Source organism: Tiliqua scincoides, chromosome 1 (genome assembly GCF_035046505.1).
Source record: "Tiliqua scincoides isolate rTilSci1 chromosome 1, rTilSci1.hap2, whole genome shotgun sequence".
Taxonomy (NCBI): Eukaryota; Metazoa; Chordata; class Lepidosauria; order Squamata; family Scincidae; genus Tiliqua; species Tiliqua scincoides.
The window spans coordinates 205,772,114-205,789,385 of NC_089821.1; the positions used below are offsets into that span (position 1 = coordinate 205,772,114).

General features: G+C 42.4%; 1 protein-coding gene across 4 annotated transcripts in view; it reads left to right on the plus strand.

The window, feature by feature from the left end:
• AKAP7 (A-kinase anchoring protein 7) overlaps positions 1-17,272 on the plus strand; it is a 102,175-nt gene that overhangs the window by 17,448 nt on the left and 67,455 nt on the right. For all 4 annotated transcript variants that reach the window (XM_066614597.1, XM_066614587.1, XM_066614606.1 and 1 more), the window contains one exon: positions 11,406-11,566. In XM_066614597.1, coding sequence (XP_066470694.1) covers positions 11,406-11,566 — 161 coding nt within the window. The remainder of the gene's footprint in view (positions 1-11,405; positions 11,567-17,272) is intronic.

Here is a 17,272-nt window from a genome sequence, read left to right on the forward strand (position 1 = left end):
GCTATAAAGATTTATATTCTGCTATTTCTTTTTTAAAATGCTGAAGGGATTTTAAAACTAATTATTGCCATAGAAAAGTGGTGGTATTCTTGTGCTGTGAGAACAGGGTGGAAAGTGAGGACCCCCAGTTTGACAGATAGGGCCTTTGTAGCTTCTCCATGCAAGATATACTTAAAAATCTAAAAGAGATGTGCTTCATGGCAAGTTTTTAGATGTTTCTGACCATCAGTCACAAGCAGAGTCATACCACATTCAAAGCCATTTCACAGCTTCTAAAAGCCCCAAGATAAAAGGGAAGGGTATCAGAAACATCACCAGATCAACCCAGCAGAGCAGAGAAGACACCAACGGGTTAAGGAGAGGATTCTTTACAAGTCAAAATGCTAAGAGGAGTGGGTCGATGTCAGGGTTTGTGATTTCTAGTAGCTACCACTCTGGTGTTCCAGTTTAAATATACAAGCTGTAGCATAAAACCTTTCCTTTCTCTCAAGGAATAACAAGTGATTCAGAATGATTTCAAATTATCTGATAGGAGTAAATCCTCTTAATTTGAGCCAACCAGAAGTTCATGGAAAGGAGAAAAGGAGGGTGGGGTGAAGATTTGAAACTGCTTATGGGAGAGATTCAGAAAAGGAGGTAAACAGACATTTAAAGACTAACAGATCTATTTTGGCATTTGAGGGCTATTGTGTGTTGGAGGAAATTAAAATAGCTTCCTCTTTGGGGAGGGAAGCAGAGTAGCTTAAGCAGCAGACCCCCCCCCCCCCTTTTGGGTATCACCCCAGGGAACCTCCCTCACCCGGCTGACTGCTAATCTATAAAAAAGACAAAGAGGCAATGGCTTGTTAAAGTTGCAAAAAGGAAGTTATTTACTTACAGTTCCATTGAGTGTATATTTACAGCATCTGATTAGGATCACAGGTTCAGCTAACACTTAGAGATAGCAAGGCCCTAGAGCTACCTCGCCCTACATGCCTTGTGCTCAAGATGGCCTGGGCATCAGAGCCCTGGTTTGCACATCTTAACAGGTCAGTGGTCAGAGGACAAGAGGAAGTGCTCAGAGGAGAAGGGAAGGATAAAGGGTTAGGGCCACACCCCACAAGGATCACAGAGAGAACAGGTAGAAAGGTCAGATTCACTGGGCCCATAGCTTGACCCCTTCTGGACAGCATCCTGCCCCCTCTGGACAGCAGACAGAGTTGCACCAACTCCAACATTGTGCACTTCTTACTATGCGTGAAATGTCATCCTCTTTTGGCATGCATATGTGGATACAAAGAGAAAAATAAATTGTAAATATTGGGACCAAGATACCATAAAATGCAAAGGATCGCAGTAGGGCTGTCTCAGTTCTGTGTAGAGCCCAGATGTGAGTTGTCCCTTCTGTTCTTATCCAATATACAACAGCAGTTATTGGTAATAATGTTCTTATTCTTTGTTCTGCTAATAGAACATCTGAAGAGAGACAATGATCCCTTGGAAACTATAATTTGTGTATAGCAATTATATGGTTGAGCAGCTCCTTTAAATCAGTTGTTGCATCAAATACGATTTGTGGTGTTCTTTATTAGAGTAGGTTGCAATTCTGTAAACATTTACTTGGGATAAGACCCACTAAATTCACTGAGGTTTATTTTCAAAGGAGCCTGTGTTGTAAGGCTGTCCATATGATGAGTGAACTGCTGAACTCATCCACCTTTTATACTACTCTGCTTCTGGCTCCAGGCTGCACAGGATTTGAAGGAAAAGACAAGAGTTAAATTGTTTTTGACATATTGCTTTTAGCATAATACAGTGTGGCCTGAAGTTGCTCTGGCTTCTCAGCAGTACAGCTAATGGCTAGTAATTTAGTGAAAGTAAATCATGGCAGAGAAGTGGACAAGGAAGTGTATACTATAATGAGTCCGCATCTAACCCTTTCATCATAAATACGCTAAAAGCGAAAACACTTCAATTTGTTTTGCTTCCTTTGTATTTGTCTGCCTTCCTTGAAGCCACTCAGCAGCTGTTGAGCTCTGTCAGAGCATGCTAGAGTATAGATTATGAGGATCACCAGCATAATTAACCCATCACACAACTTTTAAGTAATAATTAAAAAGGGAATACATTTTTTATTTTTCTTAATCTTCCTTTATTTTTGTTTTGTTTCATAGTCTCTCAGAAAATGTGCTGTGCTCTTAAAATTCTGTTTTGCCATGTTCTTAGAGTTCTCTTTCTCCCCTCCAATATCTTTGCTTAGTTCTGATAGCTCTCAGAAGTAAGAATTGAGGAAATGTACATTATGGCTATCTTAATGCTAGTAGTTCTGTGAACCTAGTCCTGAGTTTCTGACAAGGTAGATGAAATATAGATGCTCTTCACGTAAACTTTCAGTTTAATACAGGGGTGCTCAAAGTTTTTGGCATGAGGGCCACAACATCTATCTGACACTGTGTCGGGGGCCAGGGGGGAAGAATTAATTCACATTTCAAATTTGAATAGATTTACATAAATGAATATATTAGAGACGGAAAATGAATGAATGAATTTAATCCAGTTTATGATTCCATTCACCCTAATTGGGGGGGGGGGGAATCTTCATGCCAGTTTATGATCCCATTCACCCTAATAAGGGGGGATCATGCCAGTTTATGATCCCATTCGCACGCACACAAATGGAGGGGGTTCTTCCACACTTTCAGACACATACACCCGCCTGCTCACCTTCCCCCTTGTCCTCCCTCCTTCCCTCCCTCCAGCAGAGCTGTTCAGTGTGATGCGGGGCCTCCATCAGGCCCCTCTAGTGGACCAGGAGGAATACACGGTCAGCCGCTGTGACGGGTTTGCGCAACACTTTGCAGATAAAATCGATCGTATTTGTCGCAACTTGGATGCCACATTGACAATGTCTGACGATGTCCCCTTGGCAACTGCTTGTCCAGTGTTGTGGGATTCTTTTCAGCTTGTACAGCCTGAGGATGTGGACAGACTCCTTTGGAGTGTGAGGCCGTCTGCCTGCCTGTTTGACCCTTGCCCAGCTTGGCTAATAAGAGCTGCCCGGGGTGGACTGGCTGAGTGGACGGGGAGGGTGGTTAATTCTTCCTTGATGGAGGGGACGTTGCCACTCGCTTTGAAACGGGCGGTGGTTCGCCCCCTCCTAAAGAAGCCCTCCCTGGATTCCACGGTGTTGGATAACTACCGGCCAGTCTCCAACATCCCGTTTCTGGGCAAGGTAATTGAGCGGGTGGTGGCGGCCCAACTCCAGAGGGTCTTGAATGAAACGGATTATCTGGATCCTTTTCAATCTGGTTTCAGGCCGGGCTTTGGGACGGAAACTGCCTTGGTCGCCTTGGTGGATGACCTACGCCGGGGACTGGACAGGGGGAGTGCGTCCCTGTTGGTCCTGCTGGACCTCTCGGCGGCGTTCGTATCCTTCGACCATGGTATCCTTCTGGGCTGATTGGCCGAGTTGGGAGTTGGAGGCACTGTTTTGCGGTGGTTCCGCTCCTACTTGGAAGGTCGGTCCCAGATGGTGGTGCTGGGGGATGCCTGTTCGACACCCTGGCCTTTGAGGTGCGGGGTGCCACAGGGTTCAATTCTGTCCCCCATGCTATTTAATATCTACATGAAACCGCTGGGAGAGGTCATCCGGGGGTTTGGAGTGGGGTGTCATCAATATGCTGATGACACCCAGCTCTGTCTCTCCTTTCCTCCAGACTCCAGGGTGGTGGTTGAGGTCCTGGAGCGCTGTCTGGAAGCAGTGAGGATCTGGATGGGGGCTAATAAACTGAAATTAAATCCGGATAAGACAGAGGCTCTCCTGGTTCAGAAATCCTCAATGCAGGTACTGGACTATTGACTTGCTCTGAATGGGGTTGCGCTCCCTCTGAAGGAGCAGGTCCGCAGCTTGGGGGTCCACCTGGATTCGCAGCTGCTCCTGGATTCCCAGGTGGCGGCTGTGGCTAGGGAGGCCTTCGCTCAGCTTCGGCTGGTGCGCCAGCTGCAGCCGTACTTGGATCGGGCAGACCTGGCCACGGTGATCCATGCCACGGTGACATCGAGGTTAGATTATTGTAACGCGCTTTATGTGGGGTTGCCCCTGAAGACGGTTCGGAAACTGCAATTAGTGCAGAATGGGGCAGCCCGTGTGGTCACCGGAGCTAGGCGGTTTGACTCTGTCAGCCCGCTTCTCTGGGGGCTGCATTGGCTGCCCATTCGTTTCCGGGCCCAATTCAAGGTGCTGGTTTTGACCTTTAAAGCCCTATACTGCTCTGGGCCAGGGTATCTCAGAGATCGCCTACTTCCGTACAATCCGGCTCGTCCTCTTAGGTCATCAGAGAAGGCCTTTTTACAAGTGCCGCCGCCTAAGGAGGTATGTGGGGCAGCGGCAAGAAATAGGGCCTTCTCAGTAGTGGCACCAACATTATGGAATTCCCTTCCCCTTGACTTGAGAATGGCTCCCTCTCTTGAGACTTTTTGGCGAGGCCTGAAGACATTTTTGTTTAAAGAAGCCTTCTGAGTGCATGGCCTTTTTAAACATCTTTTCTGTATCTTTTTAGTATTTTTACAGGACTGATTTCCTCTGATTTGCTACGTTTTGCTTTTTTTATCTGACTTTTTATCTGACTATGGTTTTTATGGGTATATGTTAATGTGTTTTTAATATGTTTTTATTTGTGGTTAAATTATGTTTTTAATCTGTTTTTAATGTGTTGTGAGCCGCCCTGGGTCCCTTTGGGGAGAAGGGCGGCATATAAATAAAGTTGTTTATTATTATTATTATTATTATTATTATTATTATTATTTGCTTGGGCTGCCTGCCTGCTCGCCCAGCTGCATGCCTGTCCACCTAACCGCCCTTCCTCACTAGCTAGGGCGGCATGTTCTGCTGCCGCTGCCTGCCTGCCTGCCTTCCTGGCAGGCTGGCCAGCCAACCAGCCCTCCGTCCCTCGGAGACGTGCTGCGGCTTGGGCTGGGCTCCCCTCCCTCATGCGGGATCTCTCTCTCTCTCTTTCTCTCTCTTTCTCTCTCTCTCTACTGCACTCCCCTGGCTAAGGTTGCGGGAGGGGAGGGGAGCCGAGCCCAGCTGAACTGAGCCCAGCCCAGTCCATGGGCAAGGCAGGGAGAGACCTCTCCTCCCCCATCTCTCTCTCTCTCTCTCTCTCTCTCTCTCTCTCTCTCTCGTTCAGTCCCCTGACTCAGGTTGCAGGAGGGGAGGGGAAGGGAGCAGAGCCCAGCGGAGTGGATCTTAGCCCAACCCATGGGCAAGGCAGGAAGAGACCAGCCAGCAAGTGCGCAGGGTCTTTTATAGTGGGAAGGTAACCTGCAAGTCTCACGTTACCTTCCCACTGTAAAAGGCCCTGCACACACGCTGGGCTTGTCTTTCCTTCACTGCCACTGAGCTCATTACTTTCATTAATTAAAAATAGATAAACTTTAGTGCTTTTAAGTCGCATCTGTTCAATGACTTCGGCTGGTGCGCCAGCTGCGGCCGTACTTGGATCGTGCAGACCTGGCCACGGTGATCCATGCCTCGGTGACATCAAGGTTAGATTACTGTAACGTGCTCTGTGTGGGGCTGCCCTTGAAGACGGTTCAGAAACTGCAACTAGTGCAGAATGCGGCGGCCTGTGTGGTTACTGGAGGTAGGCGGTTTGACTCTGTCAGTCCGCTTCTCCAGAGGCTGCATTGGCTGCCCATTTATTTCCGGGCCCAATTCAAGGTGCTGGTTTTGACCTTTAAAGCCCTATACTGCTTTGGGCCAGGGTATCTTAGAGATCGCCTACTCCCGTACAATCCAGCCCGTCCTCTTAGGTCATCAGAGAAGGCCTTTTTGCAAGTGCTGCCGCCTAGGGAGGTACATGGGGCAGCGGCAAGAAATAGGGCCTTCTCAGTAGTGGCACCAACGCTATGGAACTCCCTTCCCCTTGACTTAAGAATGGCTCCCTCTCTTGAGACTTTTTGGCGAGGCCTGAAGACCCTTCTGTTTAAACAAGCCTTCTGAGTTCTCGGCCTTTTTAACATCTTTTAATATTTTTTATAGGCCTGATTCTTTTATGATTTGCTGCTGCTCTATGCTCTTTTTACCTATTTCTTATCTGACTGCTGTTTTTTTTGTTTTTTATGATATGCGTTAATATGTTTTTATTTGTTTTGAATTATGTTTTTAATCTTTTTTTACCTGTTGTAAGCCGCCTTGAATCCCTTTGGGGAGAAAGGCGGGGTAAAAATAAAGTTATTATTATGATTATGATTATGATTATGACTTAGGAGCTAGTAAGCAATGAAAGACTTGTTCGTTTATTCCCATATTTAGGCTTTTTCTTTTTATACAGTCCCTGGACAATTATTGCATCTGAAACTCAACAGTAATCAAGTCAATTATCCTTCAGATCACAAGACTGAGATCTAGTTAATATATTATTTCTTTGTATGTTTGCCACCAGCAAAAGTGGAGGAGAGGAACTTCCATATGGTCAGGGACTTCACATTTAATGTATACCAGCATCAATCAAATTGATCTCAGGTTGTTTGTATGCTTACGATGCCAATAGCAACTTGATAACCTGTGTGATTGGTGCTTGCATATGTTATCACTGCAATGTGGAGCTTCAGCCATGTGGAAACATGCCTTCAACTCCAGTTCCAAACACTGAAAATTAACTGAAAAAAACTGAAAATTAAACACTAAGGTGTTACCTTTCTTCAGGAAAATGCTTAGTCTTAGACTAAGGTAGGCCTCCAGTGGAAATGGAACCACTGGTTATGGGACTGTCTTTGAAAATTCACTTTTGAGTGACTTGTTGAATTTTGCTGCTTTTATCGCTTCCTTCCTCACGCAAAGATTTCCTAGTTCTTAAACCATTGGTGCCTCTTCTGTGCACACAACCATAGTTACACACTGAAAGTACGATCCTAACTTTAAGTTAAGCTGGTGCAGCCCAGCTGTGCCGGCCCAGGAGTGCCATGAACATGTCATAAAGCACATTTGCAACTACTCTCAAGTGACTGGGCCAGTGCAAGGACATGCACCAGTCTGTTGGCACCAGATCCATGCCAAAGGGGTACGTTTGCACCAGCCCAGGCAGACCAGTGCAAGGGGTGGGTGAGAGTGGCAGGAGGGTGGAATGGAGGTGGGGAGGGGTGTTTTGGGGGAGGGGAAAGGTGAGATGGGAGGTAGATTGGGCCTGGGAGCATGTTAGAAGCATTACAGAGAATCTAGCATGGAGTTCTTCCATGTAACACACAGGATCTAACCCCTTCTTATATTTTTGTGTATTCTTGTTACTCACATGATATCAGATGCCTTCTGCATTCATTATATAATTATCTAAATATCCCATGAGACCTGCTACTTTTGTACTCGGTAGGCAAGTTACCTTCTGCTCTTCAAAACTCTGATTAACTTCATTCTTTCTAATGGACTCACTCAGAACAAATTGCATGTCCAGCCAAGTGCAGCTCCCTCTTCTGTGGTGACATCCTTATCTTCAAGAGTACTGCCGCAGCAAGAGCATATACCAATATGCCCCACTGGCCTGTCGTTGTTGAGTAAGCCTCAACAGTGGCTCATCTAATAATTTTATTTATGCATGGCTGCTTTAATCATAATAGGAATTTTGGGTCACAGCCTCTTTACTTGTTAAGCTTAGCATTGGAGTCACTGGAAATACTTGCTGGAGTACGTTGACCTGAATTTGACTCTGTCGTTAACACAGCAATTCTTAGGCTTGAGAAAAAATGATTAGAATAAAAGGAAATTGAAAATATTGAGAATACATCTTGTAATTTAAAATGACCAAATTACTTCATTTTATTCTGTTATTCCATAGGTTTGCATAGAATAGAAATAATTATGTTTCAAGTGCCACAATGCTTAACTACAAATGAATCCTAAATCGGCAAGATTTATTGCCATCATCATCTGTTGACCTTTGTTCCTTGCTTCTTTGTGTGGGTATTTGAAGTGACCTGCTCCTCTCATCTTCTAATTCTTCTCATTATTTTATCTCTAGAATATGTCACAGAGCATTTATTGTGTAGGGACACCAGAGGTAATTTATGGCTCCTAAATTAATACATGGTACCATTGAGAATATTTGAAGCCAACACTGTGTTGCCAGTGTGATGTTTCTGCTGTAATGTGAGATCCAGCTAACTCCTGAGCTGCCTGGCTGTCATCAAGGGCAAGGATTTCAATTGCTACTTTGCACCTTATAGCAGAAGTGGAGATTGACAAAGTGAAAGTCACTCAAGCCTCTGTTTTTCCCACTTCTAACTTATGAATCTACTATTGGCTGGATATAGAGACAGAAAGTCTCTGAGGGTAATTTAGTTTACAGAACAGTTGTACCAGGATTTTTGTGGTGAGAAAGCAAGCGAGAGTGCCAAGGGAGAAAATGAGGGAAGGGCATGTCCAGCTTGGAAGATATATGAGAGAACAAGAAGAGAGGTATATCTCAATGAGGACCATATTCTGTATGTTATTAGTTGCTTACAAATGTTTGATTACAATGTGCCTTTCTGCCTGACCCTTCAAAACAAAGTGAAATTCAGAGTCAAATAATGTATTAAATTATTTTTCATTTCATTTTATTGTGGGGGAAATGGTAGACCTGGTTTCCAGTTCATGAATGTTTTCTGGAATAACCTACACACTGTGCTGAGGAGGATCATGCAAGCTTCCTTCAGTTCCTTTTCACCCATGATATTTCATCAAGGGTTGATCCACACACTCCAGGCAGCCCCTCCCTGTTGCTCTTGGATTTGTGATCATGTGTGAACTGAAACATCAGTGTGAACTGAGGTATGCAGAGATACAGCATGCCCTGTAATTTTGGTGGATCAGTTTTATGGGCTGCTATAATACAGAAAACTGTTGCCATCCACTGCTGGCTGTCCCAGTGTATAGGCTGCTTCATCTTGATGTTGTCAGGACCCAGTGGACCAGATTGTCAAGAGATCCCATTCTGGTTTCATGGGAGCACTGGTAGCCATTTGGAAGTATCAGAGGTAGGTGATATGGTTGATGGCAGGTCCAGGTCAGTTTCCAGATATGTTCGTCAGAGGGGCCAGAAGCAGGTAGCACAGTCTGAGATTGGCAAGGAGTCAGATCCCAAAGGCAGCAAAGATGAAAGGGTGAGAGGCAGGTGCTATAATACTATCCAGTTAGGTTCCCTAAAGACAGCAGTCCAGGGACAGGCAAAGCAAAAGTGTCTCTAGAGCAGCTACTCAATTTAGCCAGGAATCAAGGCTGAGGAAGAACAATTGCATAAGGCCAGATGGGCTGCTCAGATCACCTAGTCCAGCTGGACCAATAAATTTTTGTTGTTATCATATAATTTTTGAATGACCTTTAACTGCTAGGCACAAGGCACCTTACAATGAAATATGACAAAAACCACAATAAAGCACAATATAAAAGACCATGACCATTAACAATCAATATAAAAGCAGCAGTGTAAAGCAAATTATAGTTTCACTGATCAAAAAGATGTTTGTCAAAAGGTCTTACAAGAACAATAGCTCTTCAGCTGTAATTAGAAGGTTGTAAAGAAGAAACCTGATGTATCTCCTTGAGGAGTGCATTCCACTGTAAGTTGTAGTCTGCCTTTCTCAGACGTCACTGCAGGGCAGCAGGAATCAGGCCAGTGTACTTTCTGCCTGAGAAGTGCCATGGTGGTGCAGTGAGCAAAGTACACAGCCCGTTGCCAGGTTCTGTGGGTCAGGAATCATGATTCTTAGCATTTGTATGATGCTTTTGAGATTTCACAGTACTTCACATGTATTATCTTGATGTAGCCATCACAACAACTCTGTATGGTAATTATTTTTATCCCCATATTGCAGCTGGAGAGTTGAGTGGCTTGCTTAAGGCCACCTACTCAGTTCATGGCAGAGGCATGAAGATGTCCTGATTCATAGTGCTGTCTTTTAGTTTTGCTACACCAGTTCAAAACTCCCCCTTGTGTGTGTGGGAGAGGGAGGATAAGATTCTAAAATCTTGACCTGTACCCCAGCTAAACTGTTTATGTGCTGTAGAATATGTCCTATAATCTTCTGGAATTCACAGGTTTACCCTAGCAGATCCTTAAGGGTTCTCCAGGAAAGAAGATAATGGGGAAAATATTCCTTGAAAGCAGCATGTTTGAAAACCACTCTCCTAAAAGAAGTGATGTTAGGTATGCTTTCTAGATTTTGTTGGAATCGTGATTTTTTTTAACTTGGCCACATCACAGCCCAGAGCTAAGACGACCATACTCGCCATGCAGGTCAAGATTGGTTCAGTTTTGTATGTTGGTGCATCAGACATAAGGTTAAACTGTTTAACCTTTATGCCTTGGTTCTGTGCTAACTTAGCTTTTTACCATTAGGTTTTTTTTCTTGAATTTTCCCTTCAGGGCTGTAGTGTATAGCAGATAAGTTGTGGTCTGTTGAGAACCAAAATGAAAATGACAGTATATTATTCAGTAGAAAATAACTTGCCTGGATTTTCTCTGAGCCTTTGAGGATGTCTGCTCACCAGGTAATTACTGCCATCTAGTGAATATTGTCAGTGCCTCAGCAGTAATAATTTATAACAAGGAAATAAATGTTCTGGCAGCATGAGCATGATCCAGTCAATGTTTCCCATGATAGCCCTAAGCATGTTTGTGGAACGGTAAATAACATTGAGCTCTCTGGGACTTAATTTTGAATATTACATGTTTATCCTGCTATTCCTTCAAGGATATAGAAATGGCAAAAATCTTTCCCTCCCACACTGTGAGACAGGGTTAGACTGACAGATGGTGATCTAGGTCACCCAAGGAGCTTCACGTTTGAACTGAGGTTTGTATCTGTGCCTTTTAGGTGTAGTACTGCATTCCAATCTACACTAACAAACATGCTTAGGATGTGTAGGTTTTATTTCATTGATGAGAAGATATTTAAAATGTTTAATTTTGCTACAGACCGTGCCATATTATTTTAACATAAATTGTTTGGCCATGTTTATATTAAGAGGCAAATTACGTGTTGTGCACAAATACTTCTGAAAGCTTACCTCTTTGTGGGTAGGAGATTTGTAGTTTTTTTGAGCATAAAACAAATTTTTTATAGTCAGCAGTGGTATCTGCAACAGCCAACAGGGAAATAATTCTTTCCTCTTGCTGGTCTTCCATTCAGGGTCTGTTCAGCCCCATGAGATGCATTTCCAAACGATGTGTAGTTTACCCATGTTCATATCAGACTGTGAGCTGACATTATACCATAGTCTTTCGAGACTGAAGGTTGCCAACCAAATACATGCAATAATATTTGAACAGTGTCATGGTCCACACATGAGCTTCAGGAAGGAGAGTTGTTATTAATGAAAGAGAGGAATAAGAGTTGAATTATATAGGGTTTCTACATCAGTTCTGATAGATATTTTTCCTTTCTGACAGAGCAGTTGGTGCTTTCTTGGAGAGTAAAGATTTAATTGAAGAACTGCTACAAGGGAAACCCTTGGATTTAACTTTTCAAGGAACCGATCACTTCAGAAATCAAGTTGGATTTGTGAAGCTAACAGAGAGTAATCATACAGCCACACTTTTAAAGATAGCAGGTAAAACTTTTTATATTGATTTTATGTGCATAGGAAGCAAGCCGGATGCTCTTGCAATATAGATTGGTTTCCAAAAATGCTTCTCCTGAATATGGAATAATTAACTGAAAGTCTGACCTTTTTTCCTTATGTTGTGCTATTAAGAGCAGTCTGTCAGGTAGCCTGAACCTAATATATTGGTCAAAGGTTAATTCTGTTGACTTCAGTGGTCCTTCCTGATAAGTATGCTTAATATTGCATTTGATCCTTTGGTCATGGTACACTGGCAGTTGCTATGTTAATGCTTGCATAAACGTAGTATGATTCTGTGCACACATGTCAGCTCAAGAGAAAGCAAAATAATAACATAAGAAACGAGAGAGATAATTGAATAGCACCAGCAGCCATTTCTACAGCAGCAAGTCTGTCATGATGTTGCACACTGAGAATGTGCCCAAAGTGGGAATGTGGAGAAAGTATCTATACATGTGTGGTAATGAGAGGGATGCCGTGATGATATACAGTACCTTCTTTGTCAGAGGCCATGAATGGCTTAGTGATAAGGAGTGCAGCAACTGACACCTTTAACCACAAGCTCTGAGGTTCCTTAGACACCTCTCTAGACTAGAGGTTCAAGTCCCTTGATGGCCAAAATGCAGCCTGCAAGCAACCCCTTACCAGAGAAAAAGTCAGAGCAGGGCAGAGAAGGAAGGATTGTGCTGTACAACATATTTTGAATTGGTGTCTGTGTGAGGAAAATGAACTTGTGTGAAGGGAGAACTAGAAACTAACAGCAACACAGCTGGACATCGTGACTTAATGGGATAGAGCAAGGCAGTCAAATATGAGTCTGAGTCCCATCCTTGAGAAATGGAAGTATGGCTCCTACATTTTAGGAGTCATGCTAGCAACTGTGATTTGTAAACTGAGAAAAGTGAAGACCAGGAACAGACAAGAACCAAGGTCTCCCACTCTTCAGAGCAAAGTTGCAATTGTACAGACAGAAGACTCCTGATGGAGTCTGTGTAAAATCCATGGGGCCTAGCACATGCCATACTCTTTTTCTCACTCTCTGCCTCACAATGCACAATCCCAGAATGCTGGGATTCAGGCTGTATTGTCTGGTCCTGAAAGGGGTACTGGTGAACTGTAGTACAGTTGAACAACACAGGATTACCATAGAATGGGGGGGGGGGTTGGAGCCTGAGGTGGCTGAGTAGTCGTATTTTTCTGAGTTCCTGGAAAGTGCTTGGAAAGCACGCTATTTCTTCCCAAAATTGCGGGTCTGATGAGATCCGAGGATCAGTGGTCAGGAGAGGCCTTGATCCTACAGATGGTGTACGGTTTCGGAGAAGAAGGGTCCAGCCAGGGACTGTTTTTTCTCCAAGAGAACCCAGCCATCGATGTCGGTGATGGTGAAGATTCAGTGTTGAATTTCAGTGTTGAAATTAAGCCGAAGGCTCCAAGCAAGGAAGGAAGTTAAAGCAAGTGAGTGTTGTTCTGTTGTGTGTGTCTAGCATTAATTGATTAATTGACTGCCTGATTAAGTTTTTGCCTGAGAGAAGGAGAAGGAGGGGCAAGCTTTCCCCCTCCTGGGAGAAAAGGAAGGAGTGGGAGGCTTTCTCTGCTTATTTGTTTGTTGATGTGAGAAGAAACTTTGGAGGAGATCTGCTGAGCTTGTTTTTTTTTTTTTTTTTGCAAAAGTGGTTGATTGTTTACATTCCTTTGATTATCGCCTGGAAAGGAATGCAGTTGACATAGAAACAAATATAAATAACAGAAATGAGATATAAACAATAGAAATAAGAACATCAGGGACATCTAGTGGACTAAAAAAGATACTACAAGGACAAGAACAGGACTTGACAAGTGAAGTAAGAAGAAAGAAGATATAAGAAGGAAGAAAAAGGATGACAGTTCAGTAAGACCTTTATTGGCATAAAATACAGAGAAAGAACAAAACAAAACAAAAATATACAAAGACAACACAACATAAACATCAGTCTTCTCCTCACACACTGCCCAGAGTCCCAGGGCTCTGCCTGGCTATTACCCCAGATAAAAAGGAAGCAACATTATCCAGGGTCTCAGAATCAGGTGTGGAAAGGAGAGATTGAAGCATGATTGAATCCTCCCAGCCCTGCATCCTAGCTAACAATGGGCCTAGATATTTCTTGCGTGACGCATCATGTAGTGGGCAGTGGAAAAAGGTATGCATTAGAGTCTCAATGCAATCCCTACCACACTTGCATTTCCTCTCTGAGTAGGGAATACCACTGAACCTGCCCATTAACAAGGCTGATGGAAGAGCGTTACATCTTGCAAGTGTGAAAGCTCTCCAAGCCTGCGGGCACACCAGGTGGTAAAAGAAGGAGGCCAGTTTCCCAAAACTGACTGGAATATGGAGATGGAATGGTGAGCATGTGGTTCTGGCGGCACTAAACAGCTCTTGTTGTTCGATATCAAGAATTCTTTCTTTGAGGATGACAGGAAAAGGAGAGAAAGTTAGGAGCTCTCCTGCCCCGGAGTCCAACTTGGGAAAACTAACACAAGAGGAACCTAAAGGGAAAGAATGGAAGCAGACAATACAAGACAATATAGAGAAATAAGTGGCGATGGGACAGCAACATACAAATCAATATCTGCGGGTTCAAGCTAGTTTGGATGTGTTAACTACACAACTAAATGATCTTAGTGTGCAACTTAAAGATGTTATATCCGAATCACATGAGAAAATACAAAGGATTATGGAAAAAGTACTGGAATTGGGAAAGCAACAAGTAAATTGATATTTACAAATCCAAATTAGCCTGGAAATCTCAATTCATCAGACAAATGAGTCTAATACGCAACAAACAGGAGAGGATCAACAAAAGAGCAAAGAAATGGAAGATAAATCCAAAACACTGGAGACAGGACAAAACAAACAATTAGAAGAGACATTGTTAATGGAGATAGCTTGGAAGATAAAGACTCAAAAGTCACCAGACCAGAAAGGAGAAGAAATATTTTGACTAATTGATGCAGATTAGATTGATCAAGTGAAGGAAGAAGAAATACTTCAACCAACTGACATAGATTGGAATGATCAAGTGAAGGAGATGACTCATCAAGATGTTGATTTAGCAAGAAGAGCGAGTACATTAAACCGTGATCTGTTAAGAGGAATTCACATGAAATTTATTAGAAAAAAAAGATGGAAAGTTAAAGTCTAGAGAGGAGAAGAGATTTGGCAGACCTGTGGATATTTAGGTTGGAGACAAGGGAATAGATAAAAAGAAAGACAGTAATGTATTAATTTTGTATGTTAGAAATTAATACTTATTAGATGTCAGTGAGAAGCTATATGAGTTTTATAGGTGATATGTAATATGTATAAAAATTTTAGTTAGCTTGATATTAATAGATGTTAGAATTTTAGAGAATAATTTTAATGAATTAGAATTAATTTTAGGTGATATTGTTTGGGATATTTACGTATATGTTAATGTATTTAGTCATGAGAATATATTAATTTTGGATGTTATAGATAGAGAAATGATATATGTAATTATTAGGATATTAAAAGTTAGAATTTAGAATGTTAGATATTGGATTATGATATTAATTGTTGTGAGGATTTTATATGCTTGATACAGGAAAGACATGAAGATCCCAATGAAAGATGAATTAATAGAGAAAATAATGAATATGGCGGAAATGTTTTTTGAGAGCTTGGATCAACAGTGAAATCGATGTAGATTGAGTAATGAAAATTATTTTATGCTTGGTTGAATATAAAGTTGTAGAAGTATAAGATAGGGTATTTAGATGAATGTATTATATATATGATATAATATGATAGATAAATGATAAATGATATTGAGAGGCTAACGTAGAAGAGGAACTGGATTAGGAAATATGTAATGATTTATTAGTTATAGTGATGTATGATATCTTGCACCCTCTAATATTGCTTTTATGAATTGTATGTATTGTATTATGCAATACGTTATGAGTGTTCGTTATTTTTGTTTTTGGAAAAATTAAAAAAATCTTTAAAAAAAGGATTACCATAGAATGGCTCTTAAACTTGATTCCTCTATACCCAGGAGAGAGGCCTGGAGAGAGTCACAGGCATATCTTGAGAGACAGAGCAGTGTGACTGATAGGTGAACCAGTGGCCACACTCAGGTCTGGCTCCTGCAGGGAAGAATGAGAGTGAAGGGAATGTTTGGGGTTCACCAGCAAAGGTGGCTGTGACCTGCTGTAGATTTTCCCAGAGTATGATAGATGCTCATCTGAGTTTGTTGGGAACACGGACCTCCTTAATGCAAACCACAGACTGAGCCTGTCTTCTGTTTGTGGGAAACATAGCTAAGTTCTCTTGAGTGAGGGAGGGTTGTTAGTCACTGCACAGATTCCACACATTCCAAGGGAAGAATAGGAGGCATTCTGTGGCCTTGGGAGTTCTTAGCAGGGTGGGATGGAGGATGTTTTGGAGCTAGAGTTTGAGATGCCCTGTCTCTCTGCTTAGCCTCTCTCTTGCTTACCTGTGTGGGTGCCTTGTCTTTTTAGCTCCAGCTGCAACAGTGGAATTGTGTTTGTTGACAGGTGTTTGTATCTGAACACCTGATTCAGGGTCACATCAACAACTCCCGACTGTTTATATGGGAATATTTTGACAGAGGTTATTCAGCCAGTCTGCTGCAGCAGACCTGAATGCCAAAATTCCATTAAGCATAATCACTCTGAAGCATCAAAGTAACTAGACATGCATTTGTTATAATTTGATTTTATTGCTCAGTGTCATGCTAACTACCAACTGCATATTTTAGAGCACTATATCATTAGACTTTATGCTGTAGTTCCATTAGAATTTTTTAAAACTAGCTAATTAATGGATATGCTAATCATTCTTATGAACTGCTATAGAGTCCAAGAAGATCAAATCTCAGTTTATAACTGGCTGACCTGTATCTCCAGAAACTGATTGTGGCTGGGCATACTGTATTTTCATTTCTATACAGCATAATAGTGAAATCAACAATATGTTCACAAGATGCCTTTTCTCTCTACAAATTTGAATCTTTGTTAAGTATGACCATTGGATAGCCTGATTCTATCAGCATAGTGTAGGATTTGTACCTTAATGCAGAATGTCTAAATCAGGGGTGCTCAATAGGTGGATCGCGATCTACCGGTAGATCGCGAGGCAAAATGAGTAGATCGCGGAGCCCTGTCTCTCCAAACTGTTAATATGTCAGTTTCGTCTAGTGACTAGATGAAACTGACATATTTAGCTGATACTAAACTGACACTGAAACTGACACTTTAGCTGCTCTTCAGGCATGCAGCAACAAAACTGACAAAACTGACTAGACTCCAGCAGGGGCTCCATACATTAAAGGGGTTGTCTGTCAGATGCTTCCTTCCCCCCTGGTAGATCTCCGGGCCTTGCTGGGTTTCAAAGTAGCTCTCGAGCCAAAAAAGTGTGAGCACCCCTGGTCTAAATAGTCAAGAGATAAAGAACTTCGTAGAATATGAAATTATGCATATTTTCATTTAAATAGTGCATTGGTTGAAAATTCACTTGTTGCTAGCCTGTCTACTGTCGTAACTATTGTGGTAGAAATACAAACTGACATTGTCATCCCCACATTCTGCACAAGGTGGGTAAGGACTGGGCTGGCAACATTTGTTCAAGTTGACCTTTTGCCTTTTAAAGTCCTACATGGTCTGGGCCCT